The 21974-nt window shown below is 38.3% G+C and overlaps 1 protein-coding gene and 1 pseudogene across 1 annotated transcript; one reads left to right on the top strand and one right to left on the bottom strand.

The window, feature by feature from the left end:
- Positions 1 to 1315: 1315 nt before the first annotated feature.
- LOC139982429 (aldehyde dehydrogenase, dimeric NADP-preferring-like) lies at positions 1316 to 19295 on the bottom strand. The gene is made up of 13 exons (XM_071995282.1): positions 19148 to 19295; positions 11778 to 11921; positions 11135 to 11230; positions 9745 to 9883; positions 8792 to 8877; positions 7491 to 7654; positions 6718 to 6948; positions 5636 to 5768; positions 5101 to 5171; positions 4280 to 4395; positions 3902 to 4037; positions 2653 to 2791; positions 1316 to 1706 (listed from the first exon to the last, which is right to left on the bottom strand). Exons 1-13 carry the CDS (start codon positions 19181 to 19183, stop codon positions 1677 to 1679), a joined length of 1521 nt encoding a protein of 506 aa, XP_071851383.1. The 5' UTR covers positions 19184 to 19295; the 3' UTR covers positions 1316 to 1676.
- Positions 4503 to 4579, top strand: LOC139983920 (U2 spliceosomal RNA; annotated as a pseudogene).
- Positions 19296 to 21974: the final 2679 nt, after the last annotated feature.

Raw genomic sequence — 21974 nt, 5'->3', positions numbered from 1 at the left:
TTTGCAAAATATACATCATTTATATCAGTTTGTCACAGAGCTAAAAAATCAAGAGCTTGGGATATTTCTGATACACCTTGTATGTATATATATATATATATATATATATATATATATATATATATATATATATATATATATATATATATATATATATATATATATATATATATATATATATATAAGCAAAACAGGTTTTAAATAAGAAACTCTGGTCAGGGTCCGTAAATATATCCTATATTAGGCTTATATACTCAAATTTACACATTTCACTATTCATCACCTTTAATGTCAGGAAAGTTTTCTAGTGAACGAAAAGAAAACCGCAAAAAATGAAAGAAAATACAAACAAGCAAATGTATATAGGATAAAAACTAAAACTAAAACATGCAAATCAAAACAGACAAAGTAACTAGTTTTGTAAGTTGAATACTCTCTATAACGTACAATAACGTTTATTAAAATATGCCAGCATTGTTATATCCACATATGCAAATATCTGATATATGCATATTAAGTAGACTCTCCTCCGTAAGTTACATTTAAGGTAATTAGTATTACCCCAAACTTTAAGTATATTAAAAATTGCTTAAATTTTTCAAAAAATACTTTTCTGGTGTATCTGGATCTCCAACTTATGCCCATGGCAACTAGGGGGATGGGGGGTCGGGAAGGGTGGCTGGGGTGTTATACTAGACATTAAAATATCGCACTGAAGCAAAAATATTTTGAGAGTGACAGTAGAATGCTTGTTGTAAGCTGAGCACCAGTGACCATTATTTGATTTTTTAGCATATTTTGTTGCAATACTGGTAACCCGTAGCAACCTGGTGAAATGATAATGACTGCCGATTAGTCATTACGTCATTGGATGAATTGCAATCACTACTTATATACAGTTGGAATTATAAAAAAATATCTTACAATTTTGTGCATATAGTATACATAAAAACTCCAATATGTTGCTTAAACTAATTGTCAACACATTGTAAATAGTAATATCGTCATAAACAGTTCATTTTAAATTCCAATATTGATTATTCAAATTACAATATGATATGATTACTACATATGGAGCTTCGTACAGTTTGTACGATGCACAACTCAAGAGGTTGTGATAATTTGTACGGCCTCCATGGCCTTACAGTGTATATATCCCGTTCGGCTCTTGCTTAGAATGGTATAGTGAGTGATAGAAACTGAATTAATTCGAACATGTTTGCCGATTGACTTATAAGGATGCACCGAAGATGATAATATATCATATAAATATATAATAACATGATATACTATAATTATGATATAATATAAACATGATTATATGGTTTACCTATATATATATATTGTTAATCAGAACAGCTGTTTATAAAGTGCCGTTGCATGATGATACACTGCGAATGACAGCGTGCCTTCAGCCCTCCCCCTCACCTACCGGTATAGTAGCCTACGTCACTCATATAACCGGTTCATTTATAACCGGTTTATTAGCGATGTTTTCTGGATTGCTAAACACCGGCTGGGATGTTATCACTCCTTGTAGATAGTTACAACACAACTGGATACCAGTCTGGCATAAAATCATGACATCATATTGTTATGCGGATGTTCCATTCAGTTACAGACGATTACTTCTCGCTCGGTGTTTACATCATCCGATTTATGTCCGGTTTTCCTGTTTAATGAAATATCGTATCGAGTCCAAGCATCTGGAAACAAAATAAGAGTATAACATTTAAGAACATGCACTCGAATTGTGGAAAATTGTAAGGCAGACATATCAAATAGTTGGATCATAAGATCAGCTTGAAATGTTTGTCCTCATACACCGTCGGTGGCACGGCATAATGTAGGCTAAATCCTAGTTTCATAAGGTTATGCAGTTATCCAGGTTTGGGCTGGTCAACCGGCATACGGGCTCCGAGACAGTAGGCTTACATCGCTGGGTTCTACACTCTCAGGGCGTCCCCTGGTTGAGGTGCCGATTTTCTTTTGGTGGCTAAAGGTGTTAGTTGCATCCGAGACGCCGAAGGCACCCATCATTGTTCAAGGCCTAAGCGCTACCTTTTTGGAAGACTGAGCCGGGAACAATTTAAGCCCCAATCTCACCCCTTCGTCCATCTTAAATACATGTATACTGACTATGATCGGGATGGAGTGGTGTTGCCGAAGAGAAGGGGCATCATTGGCCCTCAGATCTGACTGGGAATGGTCAAAACATCCAACGAGGGGCTCTGCACTCGGAGTCCTCTCTCATCATCGACAGCTAGCCTTCCCACACTCAATTGCATCTTTTATCATATTTCAAAGCCCCTCGAAAAAGCTCTCTTCCTCAATATGTACATTTTACAATGTATGTTATGTTATGTTGCCACGAATGTTACGTAATGTTTCGTTTCGAATCCACAAAACGGATACACCAAGAGGTATGATATAGATAGGCGGAGGAAAAAATCATGAGTATACAGCAAACGTGTTGCAGAGCAATTAACAATTTTCTTTTTCAAATTCAAGCTAGTAAATAGAAACCACGCAGTGGACTATACAAACCAAGATACCATTTAGTCCTATACATAACACCGTAAAAATGATAACATTATTATGAAGAGAGGAAAATTTTCATTTTTACTTTTATAAACAGTAACTTCGACCAACCTTTATGCCAAACGCCATTATGAGGACAAGCAGTGCATATTTCAAGAGTTTTAGCATCTTCAGCTCAGATGCGGAAGCTGTCCTCATCAAGAATCCCGAGATTTTCTCCTTAGTCGGGGAGTAAGGAGGATAACGGAGTCTAACAAAGCAAAGAAAAAGGGAGACATAAAAATTGAAAAGTAAAGTAATGGATCAACTTCTTTAAACTTAGTCATTGTCGTGATTTTGGTTAAAATGTATAGTTTTGTCCAAACTGGCAACTAAGTATAGTAAATTTATCTTGATTAGGTAAATGTCAAACAGTGGTGTAACTAGCAGAGGAATCAGGATGGAACTAGACACCCATCTAACATTTAGAAATGTTGTATCACTGCCACCACCACCTCCACTACCACCTCCACCACCACCTCCACCACCTCCACCACCATCACCTCCACCACCACCACCACCTCAACCTCCACCATCCACCTCCACCACCACCACCTGCACCACCTGCACCACCTCCACCACCATCCCCTCCACCACCACCACCACCTCAACCTCCACCATCCACCTCCACCACCACCACCCCCACCACCTCCACCACCTCCACCAGCCCGACCATCTCCACCACCTCCACCACCTCCACCACCTCCACCACCTCCATCACCACACAAACACGATGAGATGGGGGGGGGGGGGGGAAGATAATTGCCAATATATGAGATGTCATGACCCCCAAATAAAAGAAACGCCAAAGCAATTTTGAGTACACTAAAATGTAGGACCAATACTTGTGCAGTGAGGTTACAAGTCCCTCCCATAGAGAAATATATTGGATATCTGCCGATCTTTTACCACTGTTAAACACGACGCCAACCTATTATCGAATGGTATGGTCCAAATAAAACAGACCGGCCACGAGTGAGACTTGATCCGATATAGCTAAAAGTCACTTGCATAGTATCCAGATATTTATTGAAAACAAACCATTAAAGGGAGAGGTGGGTTTAAAAAAAAGTTGCAGAATGTCTTAGTAGCTTCAGCACAACAAGTCGTAATGATAAGGTTTTTAATCACGTGATACATTTGCACACGAGACCCGGACGTCGTGCATGTAGGGGTGTGATTACAACATTGTAGCCAAGCCCATTTGACATAAACTCGACGCCAACCTACTATGCACATAACATGCAATCGAGAGACTTGGGCGTCGAGTGTGTAGTAGGCTAGTATGATTACAACAAGTAGCAACGCCCGTTAGACTTACCCCATTGTGATTTCACTCTGCTTCGGTGAAGGATCCACAAGGCACGACTTCTTGTGGGAGAAAGTATCAATTGAAAACTTTCCATGGTACGACCCCATTCCGCTGTTTCCCACTCCGCCGAAGGGAAGGACATTGGCTGTGGAACACAAGAAGATTGATTAGAATTACAAAGAGGGATAAGCCTGAGCATCTCTTGCCGATATCATATACGTGAGGCTTTTCTTGACCAAACAACTAACACAGATGTATAAGGCGGACGTTGCGATAGGGGACTGATGGGGGAGGGGGCTTGATAGGGGATTAATTCGGAATAATTGTATATGAATAGTCCTTTACAGGCTGAATCAGACTAACTGCAGGTACTTATGAAGATCTTACCCAATGCGTGAACCAGCGTCTCGTTAACCGTGATATTCCCGCTAGAGGTCTCAGCCAGGAACCGTTTGTTAATTTTCTTATCATTTGAGAATACGTACAGTGCCAATGGCTTTTCCCTGTGGATGAAAAGAGTATGCAGTAGTATAGGTAAGTATGGAAATTATAGGACAGAAGGAGGGGCTTTGAGGCATAGTTATATATGAATAATGTGTATCTGCCAAACATCGCTTCTCGGCCTTTTGGCTAAGATCATGTGTAGTATCTGTTGCCTTTCGAGGGGAATGGTGATGCACACCCAAAGATGATCACACTGTCACAGTCCCGATTCAAGGGGACTGGGGTCAGTGGCGTAGGAAGGTACTTTTGAGTGGGGGGGGGGGGGCTGAAGACTGATGGCCGGCCTGGGGGAATTTTTTTGCATTTCCAGGTGGCCTCAGATGCAATTTGGTGCAATATAGCACACTTCAACCCACCCACTTGACTGGGGTTAAGAGCGGATCAGTCGTTCGGTAGTTTGGTTTTCGTGACCAGGTACTTCCTGGGCGACTTTTTCATAAAAAGCATCTGCCATACATCTTTCAAGGGGGAGAAGGGGGAGAGGAAAGGTGTGATCGAGGGGTGTACAACTTATTAGTTTCAAATGGAGGTATAGGGAACTGATTTCAATTCAGTTTCTTATGTGTGAGGGACTGTTACACGAAGCCCACCAATATTGCCTATATTTTGCGTGAACGTTGGGAGAAATATTCAGAATGATGTTCATACACATAACCGGATGTTTAAGTATAAAATATACATAAAAATGCAAGTACAAACGTTACCTGGAGTTAATGATTCGAATCGCCTCGTCTGCGCTCCTCACGGTAAAAATCGGTAGCAAGGGCCCAAAGATCTGTGGATTTTACCAATCACATTGCTGCATTGATCATTCAGTTTTTAAACAGAATGTGTGAATAATAAATGTATTGACTTCTAGTAGCAAATTCGTAGTCCGAATGTAAAAGATGAGTAGGCAATACCAGTACAATGTGATATCATGATAACTTAATGGAAATAGAAATTACTTCTCGCTTTCCTTGAAGGAAAAGGGATGCTATTTTGGTCGTTTCAGTGTTACACAACTTCCCTAACACCGACTTATATAAACATTGATTAACATTAGATTAACATTGGTAGGGTATGTAAAATATTATTATTTAAACGTAACTTTGAAACTGAATGACAAAATTTATTTATTTTCCACATTTCGTTTTAGAATTGTTCATGGTTGATATCTTGACATATTTTCTTTGTTTTACATATTTGGATTACAGCGCAACCTATTGTTTTTGTACAGAAGCAAGTGACGTCACTCACCTCTTCACCCATGACGGCGTCGTCAAAGGAAACGTTATCGATGAGTGTCGGTTCAATATACCGCTGACTCCGGTCAGAGCTGCCACCGAACACCACCTTCTTTTCACACTGCTTTAGCATACCTTGAATACGACTGAAATTTAATATAACGAAAGTATATTATTTTTACAACGTTTCTGCATTTTCTGAAAAATATACTGTTATAGTTTTACATATACGGTAATAAGATATACTGTATAACTATATCGAACTGTGTACACGTTGATTGGGGATAGTATGTAGATTCTGGTCAGATATCCTATACAAGCACACACGGATCTGAATCAATGGTTAATGGTATAGTCAGTATAGGCCCCAAATTTATAGCACGCTATAATTGCTAGAAGTTTTCAAAAATACTTTTCTGGAGGTCTTTACTCTCCAAATTGTTCTCAGACATTTGTAAGGAACACTAGATGACTGAATGTCCCAGTGAGGAACATTACCTCGAAGGTTGTAACAGGAAGAATTCAAGAACTTTGACCAAAGGTGACCATATTTGAATATCTAGCATATTTGGGGCCAGTACAGCATACCTTTAAGTAAAAATAACACATATGTAACATAATAGCGTATATATATAACCAGTGCGCGTAACATGACGAATACACGATTCATATCGAAATGTATGATACATCTGTAGAAGAATCGTACCGTATCATGAAATATTTCAACAATAAAATGACAATGAAATTTCACGATCGAGACAGTGATGAGGACACACAGTAAGGTAACTTGTTTAAAATGGTAAGTTGGTTAAAGGGGCACGACAGATGTTGTCATCAGTAATGGATGATGTTTTAAGGGCATTACAACAAGTGGCAGGGGCTCCAACGATACCATCGGGGCATCTGTTAATTGAGCCTACTTGGTTTGCCATGTTCCCTTAGAAGCTTCATCACAAACTTGAAATGTACATATGAATATTCTACATTTAGTTTTACAACTGAAAAGTTTAAACTATTAAAAAATATCATTCTTCACAAATAATTTTTTTTTTTTTACATAATTCTTATCATCAATATTATGACGTCATTACATACTCAAAGTGTCTTTCGTTAACGATTCTTCCGTAGTCAGGTGATGCCTTGATGTCGTCGCCATAGAAACTTCTCAGGTTGTTTTTGATCTCTGATACGAGTTTGTCTTTCAAATTGGCGTCACATAGGATGTAATCTGGAGCAATACAGGTCTGTCCTGCGTTCATGAACTTTCCCCACGTTATTCTCCTACCAGCTGCCTTAACATCCGCTGTTTGATCTATGTACGCAGGACTAATGAAGAAACAAAATTCTAGTAAATGGTTTCTGCAAAAAATTCAATATACTGCGTCAAGTATGTTTAATCTTTGGTGCTCCTTTAAGACTAACTTGGAGATGACGTCACCTCCTCACTCCTAAATGTTAATATTCATCTATTGGTTTATAATTTCTAATAACTCAACAAAAAACATTCCCTCTTCATATTTGCAAAGTACCACATTAAGATGACATTTAACACCAGTTGACAATAAACAAAATTTGTAAAACAGTGTAGAGATGTCATCTTAAAGTCTATAAAACTCTAGTTATCTAGTTTTTGACTGATTTTTGTATTGCATATGAGGCACTGACCTAATTGTCTATGTGTTAGACTCAACTGTCCAGCCGCTTCAATTGATGAGTCTCGCACGTTCAAAGGGGTTACTCATCGTTTACGACGCATATTTGTTTGTTTATTTGCTTTTTATCTAAAAAGTCCAGTTTTGTCTCTATAATTACACAGAAAGAAATACCAATGGTTGATGCACACTATGTACGATTTGTAAATTATTTACCACTTTCCACCGAGTTCAAGGGTCACAGGGGTTAGGTTCTCCGCAGCCGCTCTCATAATGATCTTGGCGACGTTGCATCCTCCCGTATACAGGATATGGTCAAATCTTTGTTTAAGCAAGGCCTGGGCAACGTCGGCACTTCCATTCACCACTGGGAAACATTCCTATATAGAGAACATTTTACAAGAATATATTGTCGAGATTATGGAAATTTAAATTTGGAGAAATTTCAACTTTTATGTCAACAATTATTTTTGGATAGAAAAATGCTCGCATTTGCTGTCATTCAATTTGATAAAGGATCAGCATACGTCGTATACGATACCACTGACCTCAATTTCTGTCTCCAAGTTTGTTTACTATTTCAATTTTGTTTATAATTTTCCGATTAGTTTCAATTTCTTCATTTACTATTTTAAGAAATCGTGTCGGACAAACATCCATCTAACTAAAGTCTTAATTTAATTTATCAATGCCCGTAATAGGTCGTCATGGTAACCAAAGATGAAACCAAATCGAACTAAACAACAATCACAATAACATTAGAGCAACCAAAAAAAATAAAACAAATAGTGACGTGTGTGTTTATTGTACTGGTTTGGCAATCTGCGGTCTGATGACTTCAACAAAAGAATTCCCAAGTCCTTTCAAAGGAATCACGACGTCCTCTGACGAATTCGATTGTTAACTGTATTCTATTGTAGAATTCTATTGTTAACTGTTATGGTTAGGGTTCTTGGATTTGAACAACGCAAAAATTAACGGGGTCCTCAATCTGAATGTAAAACACACCTGTGTGTGTGCACTTGTTTTGTATTCTGACCGAGGACTTGAACAAAGAATTCCAGGTCCTCGGATGTGATTTCTAAAGAATCACCACGTCCTCGAAAGAATTCTAGTGTTATGGGGTATTGTTAAGGTTATGGTACATGTATTTGAACAATGGAAAAGACAATTGGGTCCTCGGTCTAAATGTAAAACACACCTGTGTGTGAGGGTGCATTCTAAATGCCCCTGGCAGATTTAGGTAGGAGTATGAACCTTTAGGTAGATGCGTCCTAACATGAGTGCGGGGTGGAGGAGGGGGAGGGGTGGGGATGTAGTCAGAACAATGTTCACTGGTATTAGTTTCAGTTTTTGATGGCATCACTTTAGGATCACAATTATTGCTTTAATTTGGTTTTGAACGATTTCGGAATTCCGTCTAGGTGCTGAGAGCCTTGCAAGTAATAAATATTCATAGCCAGGTAGCTTCAAATCAGTGACTTCATAAATTACGTAATACTACTCCGTGATCTTACCGGATCAAGATACTTTGGGAGGGTCTTTTGCAGGAATTCCGCACATGCAGGAGACAGTTCCGATGGCTTAAGAACGACAGCGTTACCTTCAGATAAAGAAAAATGAAAATATTGAAATATATCATTATTTAAAAGTTCATACTAATCTGAAGAAAGATTGGTAAGTATTATCGTTACCTTTATCAGCAATAAACATTTGAGGCAACACTATATCAAACTAAGATGAATTCTTCTGTTATGCTCTAATATTTTATGTTACAAACACAACAGATAACTGCTTTATATGAAAACGCACGTTTGGCTAATATCATGTTCATTTTACCAGTATCTCATCTCTGTTTTACGCTTACACACAGTACAAAGTAGATTGCCTAATTCCACACTTTGACCAAGATCATGTGTTTTTCATATTCCCTTGGTTTTTTTTTCGATACTTAATCACTATAGACATAACACCGTCAGCATAAGTGGCGGAGCTAGGGGTATTGGTCAGGGGGGGGGGCGAGACTGGTCTGTAGGGGCGCTTTCGACACTATCTAAGCGGAGCGCCACCACTGGTTGGCGGGAGCGTACAGCATTTTTTTGAGTAAAGTTACTCCCTTGATCGCAGGAAATGACCCTTTCCGAGCCTTGCTAATTTGCAGATATTGTGACAAATGTCAATAGGTACATGAGAGCACGATAAAAAAAATCAATAATCGCGAATAAGTAAAAAGTGGTAAAAAGCTGAAAAGGCAGCAGTCCATTTGAGTCCGTCGGGGGGGGGGGGGGCATTCGCCCCTAACTGTATGGACGCTCCGCCACTGGTCAGGATCAAATGTTTACAGTCTCGGTGTGAGTGGACGGACTGCTGGGCTAAGAGTGGAATAGGTTGTAACGGTAATTAACCCAGACTCTATCTTGGCTGACTTTTCTTAAATAAAAGTAGCCTCTAATACACGTGTTGTACATACCGGCTGCAATAGCTCCAACGAGCGGTAACAGAGTCAGCTGTAATGGGTAGTTCCATGCACCCAGGATCAGACACACCCCGTATGGGTCTCGTTGGATGAACGCCTCTTTCCTCAACAGAAGGAGGGAGCCATCGTTGACCTATACAAAGAAAGTAAGGATGATGAATTGGTCTCATCGTAACGGGTGCATGATAACGCGTGTTCCTAGTAAGCGTGGAATTGGTTGATAGGGTTCAGGCGTGACATGGAATGTGTGGTACCGTAAGCCTTGGGACGGATATGGCAAGCCATGTGGGACAAACACCGCATAATATATCCGCGCATTAATTCGAATATATACGCGTATTAATTCGAATATACATGTGTTGTACATGTGTAAAGTTTCGCTTTATGAAGCAATCTCGCGAGCCCGCCAAAACATTTATCGTTGGTATATGTACACAGCAAGAGCGGAAATGTGTTTTCGTGTTTATTCTAATTAATCCGTGCATATATTCGATTTAATCCCCATATGTATTCTATTTAATACGTATATATATATTCGAATTAATACGCGGATATATTTGGGCCATATGATTGGCTAATAATATATACGCGTATATATTCCAATTAGTACGCGTATAAATTACGATTAATACGCTGATATATTATGCAGTGTTTGTCCCACATGGCTTGCCATAGACGGAGTCAATCGTTGGTACAGATCGGTATATATGGGATCGACGGTATTTAGATATGCGATGACGTCAAGGGATTGGGGGTTGGACGAAGGAAAGCTACCAGGGATGAGTGCTATGGACTAGCTGGCATGGATGTGGATGTTAGGGATGAGGGATGGGTAATAGGAGATGTATGATGGACGTTTGATGGTAGGTAGTCATAGGTATGTGATGGATCGTACAAAGAGAAGATCGATGGTGGTGAGGGGTGTAGGGAGAGGGGGGGGGGGGCTGGAGGCAATCGGTGGTATCGCATGGTTGGTATAGAGATGAGTGGTAGAGATGATATTTACAGGGAGGATCATAAGGTTGACGGAAGGGATTGCTGGTAGGGACCAGGTTGGAGAGCATGAGGGTTAGGGAATGGATGAAAGGGGGTCAAGAGGGTCACTGGATGACACAGTAGGGTTAGTAGGGGATGAATGGGGCAAGATAGGCTATGGTTGAGCGGTAAAGGATGTTTAGTAGGGAAGGTGATAGCACATTGGTTGGCAATAGGATGACAATATATGAGGTTTGCCAAAGGGTATTTGCTAACTAGGGGTCGGGTAAGGAGGATGGGTATATCATATTCCCCGAAAGCTTGAGTACATAACATTCACTACGACTATCTCTCAATTTCAAGTTCGATTTCAACTATAAGATTCTAATAGAAAAAAGTTGATACGTACATCTTCTGGTTCCATTATTTCATCCAGACTCCGTAAGAACTCAATGGCTTCGTTCTTTGCTACTTCCGTCTCACAGGATGTAGTCTCTTGTGACGGCTGACGGGATAAGAGAGATGAAGAAAGAGAGTACTGAATATTAATATCATTGTAATAATAATAATAATAATAATAATAATAATAATAATAATAATAATAATAATAATAATAATAATAATAATAATAATAATAATAATAATAATAATAATAATAATAATAATAATAATAATAATAATAATAATAATAATAATAATAATAATAATAATAATAATAATAATAATAATAATAATAATAATAATAATAATAATAATAATAATAATAATTAACTAATAAACTCAGGGGTAAGGTTAGCCAGTTGGAACAATTTTACACCGCTCTTCATTGTCCTCTGACGTCATGCTTCCAAACACTCAGACTACAATGTGAACAGTTCCTAACCTTTATATGATATAAACGTAATCTTCATACTGTTCCCACTGTCAATGTGCTTTAAAAGGGTCCCATGGGGAGATAGGACAATGCAGAAGAATATATCATAAGTGGATACTGGGTAGACCATTAATAACATGAATATTCATGTTTACGTCATATCGATGAATAAGCATACCTTATTGAGGTCTTTACGTACAGCTGCCACCATATCACTGGTATGGTCATTTATCATTCTGACCACCGCTTCCAGATTCCGCTTTCTTGCCTCTTTAGAGCGAGTCTTGCCGGCCATGAAGCCCGCCCTCGCTTTCATGACAACCTGAAAAAAAACGAAAACAAGAAAGGTTATGACTCCATCATCATGATCACGTGACCATATTATGGATGTAAGAGGAAAAAGGATTGCGAATGTGGTCATTTGGGAACGGTAACGTTTTGGCCCGATTTCGTATATTTATGCTTTCATGTATATACATATTTGGTTGAAGTAATATTCTGGTGTAGAAAATTACCTTCTTTTTCTAATGCTGAAAAGTCTAAATTCAAACTTTTCTTCGGAAATTTGCAAATCGCTATCAATGTCACCGTGCTATCCCTACAAGCAAAACGAAACATCACACCCACAATGCGGAGAGGGTGGGGGTGGTAAGGTGGGGGTGGGGAGGGGGCGGAAGGGTAGTTCAGGAAATTTCAGGACCGCTTAAAAGTAACACCAAAGGTATCATATTGACTAATTTAAATCCACACTGTGCATTGTTTATTATTTATCTGAAAACTGAGATCATCTGTAAACTGTGTATCAAGTTTCAAGGTCACCAAGTGATAGTTCAAGTCAGTTCCAGTTGATAAAATGCTTGTTTGTTCCTTCCTTGAGAAGATTTTGTTGATAACAAATGTTGTTTGTTTGTTTATGAACAACACATTCAACCCACTTTAGAAGCAGACGACCTTCCAACAGGTCCAGTTATCAACTTACATAATATTGATCGACAGATCGTTTGAGAATTTGTTTGTTAAACAAGAGTATATGGTTGGTTATCTCTTCGTGGTTCTTTTAATGATTAACTATTTCAGGTCATTAACTCTACATGATATCTTGAAGGTTCGTACTTTCAAGAACACATTTGTGTACTTGGCGCATCTAAAATCACGTTATACGTAATATTTGCACATGCACATAATGAGATACTAAAGAGATAAAACCCAATGAAACAATTGGTGTACAAAACCAACCAATCACAGTGCTAAGTTTGACGACACCATCCTTCACCGGGGTTAATATATCATGTTGTCCAGGGGAGAGGTCTAAGTGAAGGGGTGCACCTTCACATTGAGAAATATTTGTAAACTGGAAAGTTCTTAATTGCAAACATTGCTATATTTTGCAATTTTAAAACAATGTTGAAGAAATTTCGACTGCAAATACTCCTAAATGTTACAAATTTATGTAGTGTAGACTAGGTTTCCTTTGGTACTATTCTGTCTGACAGTGGGGCTGAGCCACCTGATATTATTCTGAGACGGAAAAGCCCTCCCCTCCCCCTTCCCCCTCCCCCTCTCCTCCCCTCCCCCTTCGAGACAGATAAGGATAGGGTCCAAACAGGATAAACGTTTACCCATCTGTTGCAGCATCAACAATGTTTACCTCACAGAATAATCCCCTTTCTTCTTTCTTGCTGTTTCCGAATCGGACAGAAAGAGAGGAAATTGACAAGTTTTAATATTGTGTGTAAAAGTTAGTTTGCCTGACGTTTCGATCCTAGCAGGATCTTGGATTAAGCCACTGACATTTACGGCGCTCAAACACTGACGTATTGATTGTTCGTTTTTGTTACAATAACTGACTCCTATGTGGAGAATACTATCGATGCATCATACACGTTTCTCTCTCTCTCCAACTTACCCCGCTCCCTCGCCTGTTACTCCCCTAGATTGACAATTTACAATTCATCCCCTCCTCCCCCCCTACCCCCCGCCCCATCATCCTACCCTACCGGGAAAAGTCCGGAATTGACGATGAGATGTTATAACATATTTCAGTAAAGTATTCTACGAGCGAAAAGAACGCGCCGCCCTTCAACTTGATGTTTAACATATATACAGTTTCTAATAAAGTCAATATGTAACATGTTAACAGGGTTACATCACTGCCAAAACAAATAGATTAGATATGAAATACTTCAGTCCCTTTTGGCGTTCCGTGAAAAACTGATAAACAACTTGCAAGTCAGCGAGATTACATCATAACATGATTTGTTTGATGTAATAGGTTCAATACTTCCTGTAACCTTTTTTCCATTTTTTTTCAACCACAGTGAACTACATGATATAAAACTGTTATAATGTAATAAACTTTCAACCTGTAATAATTTATGCATACATTTCATGAATAATCATGATGTCATATCATTATGTCATATCATGAGCGAAAAGAACGCTCCGCACTTCAACTTGACGTTTAACCTATACAGCTTCTAATAACGTTAATATGTAACATGTTAACAGGGTTACATCACTGCCAAAACAAATAGATGAGATATGAAATACTTCAGTCCCTTTTGGCGTTCCGTGAAAAACTGATAAACAACTTGCAAGTCAGCGAGATTACATCATAACATGATTTGTTTGATGTAATAGGTTCAATACTTCCTGTAACCTTTTCCCTTTTTTTGTTAACCACAGTGAACTTTAACTACATGATATAAAACTGTTATAATGTAATTAACTTTCAACCTGTAATAATGTATGCATACATTTCATGAATAATCATGATGTCATATCAAGTTTTTCAGCAATAGTTGGGAAAATGTTCTAATGCTGGTGTACAACTCTGTTCAGTACTCTCAGTATGAACAGTGACTAAACCTTTATCTAACGCAATCAATACTTTCATACTGCTCATACTATCACTACAACGCTTTATGTCACGAAAGTAGTGTAAATGGCTAGGATCATGTGTAGTATCTGTTCCCTTCCGAGGGGAATCATGATACACACCTGACGATGACACACAGTCTCGATGCAAGGGGACTGGGTTGGGAGCGGATCAGTCGTTCGGTTGGTTGGTTTTCGTGCCCAGGTTCTTTCCTGGGTGACTTTTCTTAAAAAGTTTGTAAAGAAAGAGATCTCAACGGAACTGCATATATACTTTGTACGTAAAATCACTCAGGAAAGAACCTGGGCACGTAAACCAAACGACTGATCCACTCTCAACCCCTACATCGCATCTGTGACTGTGTGATCATCGTCAGATGTGTATCACGCGTCCCCTGGAAGGGGAACATGATACTACACATGATCTAAGCCAGAAGGCATGAATAGAGTTCACACAGGACACTGCGGTAGTATACCTTGAGTTAAACCAAGTTAGGCGTGGATCGAAACCTTAATTGAGCAATTGAACATAACAGCTATTTCAATATTGAATATGTATATATGTTTTGACATGATTCACCTTACTATCATCACAGTTAGGAATAATGGTAAGCCTAGGATATATCCTATGAAAAGTACATGACCTTAAACAAAAGAACATACTTGCTACGCACATATCCATGGATATTTCCTATGGATATCCGTTTTTAGCGCGTATGTGGATAATTATTGTAGTGCGCATGCGCGCTACAATATTGGCATTACTGACCAAGAAAGTGGACGATACCGACATGACTGGACGTTGATATAGTCTCTGTACATTTGCAGTTTCAGAGGCTAGCTGCGTAGTCAACTTAACATGAGCCTGTTACAGCGCTTAGAAGCGCCCTCACTTTGTAGGTACCTACATAACTTATGCTCCCTGGTGTGTTGTCCGCTCAAAAAATTAAACCAAGAACAACCGGAAAGTTCTTCCTAATACTGCAAGCACTCCACGCGCACTACAATACTGCATATTTGCAGGTAAATGCAGTTCTAGTTACTAAAGTAATTTATGTAAATTACGTTATCACTGTCCGACATACGGTGACGTCATCATGAATATTCATATCACCAATCTATGATTTAAAAGGTCGATAAAGGGTGAACTGTTCCGATAGTAAGTGAACCTGGTGGGAAGTGGAACAAAGATAACGAAACATAAACAGAAACAACAACTTAAATTATTTAATAATTTTGAAGCGGTTTATTTGATTACTGATATTCCTAATCTACCGTTCAAAAAGGTTACAACTAGGATGTACCTTGCATAGTAGGGTGAACGCCCTGTCTGGCATAACGCCATGCCTGTTATTATGCCGAATGACATAATATTAGTTATCAGTTATTAACAAAGGGTGTCATAATCTCTTTGTTTTGGCAAGCATTTAGATATTATGCTCATTTATCTTACGAAATCCTGCGCTACTGTTGTTGATATGAGTGAAGATCAATCACTTTGGTTTATGATAATAATGATGGTAAACATGAACTTAAAGCACCGTTACATAATGTTGACCATAATAAAACTGTTAATTATGAACTTATTTGTTTTGACAAATCATCGTCTGTTTTACAAGGTCATCTCTTAATCTTAATATCAAAGTTTAAATATTAACTATATAGCCTCGATTGAGTAAAAATGATAAATATTGTTGTTACCGCTCTAATAGACAATGATAACTATTGTTAAACACAACTGTTTGTAGTTAAACGGTTTTTTCGTCAGTAAGGAAAGACACCCACGATTAAACGCCAAAAAGAAGATTTTTTATTTATTTAGGGCTGACAAGAATGGTTTGGTGGGATAGGGGGTAAGGTAGGTTTTTTTATCAGGGGGTACTGCCCGGGGTAACTTATGGTACCTTGCATGTGCCATGAAGTTGTATGAAGACTTCAAAATGATAAAATTGTTTCGGACCTGAGCTGGTTCTCGAAGCCAAGACAGAAGGGAGGGTGTTCTGAACATTATTTCACTTCCTTCAAATAACGTTAGATGGTTTTTGTCTTAAGAGTACAAGCATATCATAGGAAACGAGAAAAACAGGGAGGGGTGGATGATTATAGGGACCCTCTCCAGTGCACCCTCTTAACTATACCATTTGGGGTGCCATCTCCATTTCGGTGTCTGGCTCCCAATATCCCTCCCCACGCATTTCGAACACTGGTGATAGAAGCACAACAGTTGAGCTCGAAAAAGTTTGTCGGTAAACTTCAACTAGGCTAATAATAATATTAATATTTGCTTTTTATATAGCGCTTTATACCAGCGATAGGTCTCAAAGCGCTTACAGACGTTTTAATAACCCCTGGTCAATGATAATCTGTCCCAGAGACAATCCCTCCAGTCGGCAGCAGTTATATACTGCGCCCAATGACAAGTTACCTCACAGGTACCCATTTAACTCCCGGGTGGAGAGAGGCAAGTGAGATAAAGCATCTTGCCCAAGGACACAACGTAATGAACTAGGTAGGATTCGAACCAACAATCCTTGGATCACGAGTCCGACGCCTTAGCCAATTGGCCACCACGCTCTCTAATCCCATACATGCACAGGGTTACCGGTAAGTCGATATCGAGAAACTTTTGCGTTCATGGTTAACATGATATCATCACAAATTCATGGCATAAAATGTTCATGTTGGGATTCATATTATGTTTGAATTCAACAATTGTGTTTTGTATTGCAGATTTATATTATTAATAAAATATGGAAATATATTGTTAAGAGTAACAATACCTAGTTCAGTAAACGGTTTGAACTCTTTAAGATATATTGTTTGCACCATTTATCTTAATTGTGTAATTTTAAAGATCTTAGAGATAATATTTGTTTTGACCTTGTAAGTGCAAAAGTGATAAACGTATGTTAACTTTGGCCGACTATCCCATGACGGGAAGGTCAAATGAACTATCGACAGTGACGTATAGGCCTAGGTTATAACTATTTGTCCAAGATTTCACAAAGATTGTTTGGTAAAATACCACAATTAGAGTAAAGTGTATAAACTGCTGACGAACCATGTAAAGGTAAACGTGATCGGGGAAAAGTCCCTACATTGGCCAACACTGAAAATTTCATATTTTTGGTGCAAGTTTGCATGTAGTGATCGTCATTATTGTACATGTATAAATGCTGACGAGGATGAAATAAACTTCTGATGGTCTAAAAATCAGGATTGGAAGAGATTTAAGGCGTTTTAGAACTTCTTTGACGAAATAGGAAGATTTCTAAATGAGACATGGCGCATGAGTTGGGGGAGCACTATATGTTAACCTTCTACCTCTTTTAGCTCAAATTCTAAACGGCCATGGTTGCAAAAAAAGGAATGTGATGTGATAGCCCAAGACTATAGTGGTGGGTAGGACATGTCAGTTGGAAAATTTTATCTATACGATGCTCTAGCGACCTTGGAAAATGACGAGCTTAGTGTGTACTTCAAAGGGAGCAATTAATTGTGGTAGGCTACGACAATTATAGTGCCGTGGTAGCCTAAGCCATCAGCTATCATATTGTGCGTACGATATGTCAGGTTGAAAACAACTATTCTCTAGCCATCACGCATGCCAAAGTGACGAAATTAGTGTGAAAGTCAATAGAGCGTAACTATAATTGTAGTGCGACACCTCTATACGCTCTGATAAGTAGACCTCAATATCGATGCGCCCTTATGGACACTTTACATGCAAGAAATACCAACTGACCATGTTTTTGTAACGTTAATAATTTTTTTAGCCTTTATTTAGAGGTAGGATGGGATGTTAAGGTACAGCAACTAATTAGGATGCGAAAACTAAGGCATAGAGGACAGATTTAAGTTAACTGATTTCACCAAGAATTGTTTTCACCTCAAATATATTCGAACAAAACTATAAGGTTAGATCAAAGTCACTGTTCGTCACACGGTAACACACGGGACATTGGGATATTCAGAATCACAGCAAATACATGAAAGGTTCGAAAAAAGATAAAAAAATAAATTGATACACACACGATGTATATACATAGCAATTACGTTGAAGCATGGTCGCTTTGCATAGTGAATAAACCAGCATCTGCCGCAATAATGAAAATCGCTCACAGAAAGTTGTCATGACAAATGTTAAAATAAATTTTGTTGTTAACGTTGATCAAGTTTTGTAATGCTCATCGTTAACAACATTACAAGACAATGAAGATCATTAGATTCACCTATATAGTTTAGATGTATTACAAAATATTAGTATAATTGGATTTTTTTCCAGTTTCTTGTTTCGACAAGTGATTGATTACTAGGCCTATATATTATGAAAAGTTTCTGGTCGACAAAAATGTTAAGAGTTTATTTAAAATTCATTACGTAATCGCACATTAACTATCATTTTGTGAACATAACGAATATCGTAACGTATCCTAATTTGATAGATAACCATCTTATTTTGTGAAAAGAAAAAAATATCGAAAGGTATCTTAATTTTAATAATCCATCTTATCTTGGGTACTACTCGGTAGGTTTGTGAAAATTGTCGGTCAACCGCAAACGGCTGCTTTTTAAAACCCAAACAATAATTTACGAATCATCTTATTATTAATATAATTGAACAATCTTTCTCGGTTGAAAACAGAATTGAATAGAATAGAAGCGACATACCTTCTCCATGTCTGTTGTTGCTACGGCTGATGCCATTTTGATTTTTCTTCTTCGGTTTATTTCGTTATCTTCCGTCTGGTAGAGTTAAACAGCTTTGGGTCTCTCGAGGAACAGCGATGGTTTGAAAATTCTTAGATTGATTCCCAGGTACTTATATAGGCACCGGATTGTACAATGCATGGACACACGGTTCAATCTGTGTTGGACTTTGCGCTCTGAATTCTGTGAGTTAACAAAACAAGATAACTAGTCAACCGTTTATTATCTTAATTTCTTTATTTGCACACGTCGAGGAGTAGGGGTCAGTCTAATAAACAGGTGATAATATTATGTGTGTGGGCAGGCCGATGGGAAGAAAAATGATTTATTATAAAATGGTTATCATTTTTAACGTTAAATGGGTACAACGCTATGCAGACACACTATCATGACATGTTAATGGTTCCTGGTCATATATGCGTTCCGTTAGGAATTTTCGATTGTTAATATTCTGTGACACCATAGTTTAAATGTGGATAAAGAAAAGGTTCGCATGTCAGGACTCACATTCGAAAGAGAGTATTTTATTTAAAAAGGGAAATCTTTTGTTGTTGTTGTTGTTTATGTATGATTCGCAATTATGAAATTATTTAAAAAAATTTTTTTTTTTATGAGATTGGTTACCACGTTTAAACGGATACATAGCAGTCTTTCGGTTAGCATGCATAATAAATATATTTTGTTAAAGATTTTATCTGTAAATTAAAAAGTTAAGACAATACTTGAAAAGAACAATTGTCGCATTGTTTTATCATGACGTACCCTATATGAGGTAATCGGACATCAGTTTACACTGGCAAGACTTAATGAAATTAATGAAATAATATGCATCGAATATAAATTCCATCGAATAATTAATCTGTATATGACCTATATGCGATTATTCGATATGTAATGACGGTTAGGTGGAACAGTTTCAGACGATTCCCGACCAATACGTACAGTTCGTCGTTTGAGAAACAGCTCGTCGTTTGAGAATTAACTGTCATCGCAACATAGACGACGTTAACTACTAAAATGTGGAACGCGAAAAGGGCCGCGATATATGCCGTGGTAGCTAAAATATCCGTCGCTGTACTAAACTCATACGTTTTGTACTAAACATATTTGTCGCTGTACTTAATAGATATGCCATTGTACCTAAACTAAGCGTCCTCGTACTGAAAACATATGTCGCTGTACCTAAAATATACGGCAACGTACCTAAAATAGATGGCGCTCTATACTGAAACATACGTCGCTACTGTTATTAGAAATGATGATGTATTGTAACTGCGTTTTCGCGGTCCTACACATTATGTTGTACGGTACGGTAAACACGTACAGTGTACGGCGACGTGTGAAACCTGCCGCGAGATATGGCAAGCCGTTGGTACATACAGACACGCCTACAATTCAGTTCCTTTTTTGCATACGAACACCATATATACGGGCCTTAGTAATACACCGAGAGAGGTGGTGTTAGTATTAGGAAATTGTCCCAACTGGCTGTTTGTACCAACCGAGGTTTACTAGTGCACTCCGCACTGACCTATTTCTAGATCTGACCTAGGCTACTGGATTACTTTATTGCTACAATTTTTTCAAAGTTCATGTCACAATAAGAATAGTTAAAACACAATTAACGGACATTAAATTGCATGTTTAAATATTTTGAAACATAAATCACTATTCAGTAGTTCATAAAATGAACCAACAATGTAGCTGATAATTCCGAAAATCCAAAATGGCGTAATTACGGTAACGTTAGTGCATGAGTAATGATGTTGTGACAAACAAGTGTGACCGGTATAGACCACTCGACGTTTACGCCGTTACAGTCTGCTATAGTGTGTACACTGTACGACTGTAAGTGTCATTGACTTTATAATTCGAGTCCCAAGTCATTTTGGACTCCGGCATTAGGGACTGACTCGAGTAAAATTCGCCAAAGATAGAGTGTCGAGTCGAGTCACAATAAGTTTAGACACGAATTAAATGGACCCGAGTAGAATTAATTCGAGTCACTTGTAGGCAATGACCCAAATCGAGTCTATTGTCCATAAAATAAGGGACTCGAACAAGACTCGTGTCATTACAACACTGTTTGTATATATACCTTGCGTGTACCTCAAGTTCCTTTACAGATGGTTGATGTTGCCATGACAACCTTCGGGTCAAAAGGTCACCACTTCCTGACAAGAGGTTTTTCAGACAACGACCACAATCGACATACTAAATGTCTTGGTAGTATGGGCTTTATTACGGACGACAGGACACTCCATTATCGGTTTTCTAATTACTCCGAGCGACTGCACATTTTACCAGATTATATCTATAAAGAGATGCTCCACATAGGAGGAATGTGGCCCTGGGCATGTTGAAGTCGTCTGCCCATGTATGTGGGCTCTGAGAGCCTCTTCTCTATCCATTACTCCCCCACACCAGGATAAATATTAGATTGACGTCAAATACCACATTTTAAGACTTGCTTAGATCATAAATGTAACATTTCATGGTGTACAAATGGAACTCTCTTGTTATTATTTTTGTATTATTTGAGCTAAACTAGGGAGAGTGGGGAGTAGGCAACCAGATTACAATAAATACTACTAGAAAACACCGATATCTGAGGGGTAGTATCGACTATAACCGAAGGACACCTAACCAAGTCAGTCCAGGTTTGAAAATAACACAGAGAGGAATTTCGAAATAGTTCCTGTTAGATATGATCCAGCAGATGCCGAGTTTGACAGAGTTATCACGGTTTAATTGAATCAAATCATGCGAACAGGTTCCAACAGAAATC

Source organism: Apostichopus japonicus, chromosome 16 (genome assembly GCF_037975245.1).
Source record: "Apostichopus japonicus isolate 1M-3 chromosome 16, ASM3797524v1, whole genome shotgun sequence".
NCBI lineage: Eukaryota > Metazoa > Echinodermata > Holothuroidea > Aspidochirotida > Stichopodidae > Apostichopus > Apostichopus japonicus.
Note: the sequence above shows the minus strand (reverse complement) of the source record. Positions and strands in the feature narration are given on the sequence as shown.

Bases quoted from the DNA above. Each gene is read 5' to 3' on its own strand.
- LOC139982429 (XM_071995282.1), bottom strand. From the start codon at position 19,183: ATGGCATCAGCCGTAGCAACAACAGACATGGAGAAG. The intron at 6,949-7,490 runs GTAAATAATTTA...TTTCTTCATTAG, and splicing joins CTTGAACTCGGTGGAAAGTG to TCCTGCGTACATAGATCAAA. The intron at 2,792-3,901 runs GTAAGTCTAACG...TTGCTTTGTTAG, and splicing joins CAGAGTGAAATCACAATGGG to ACTCCGTTATCCTCCTTACT.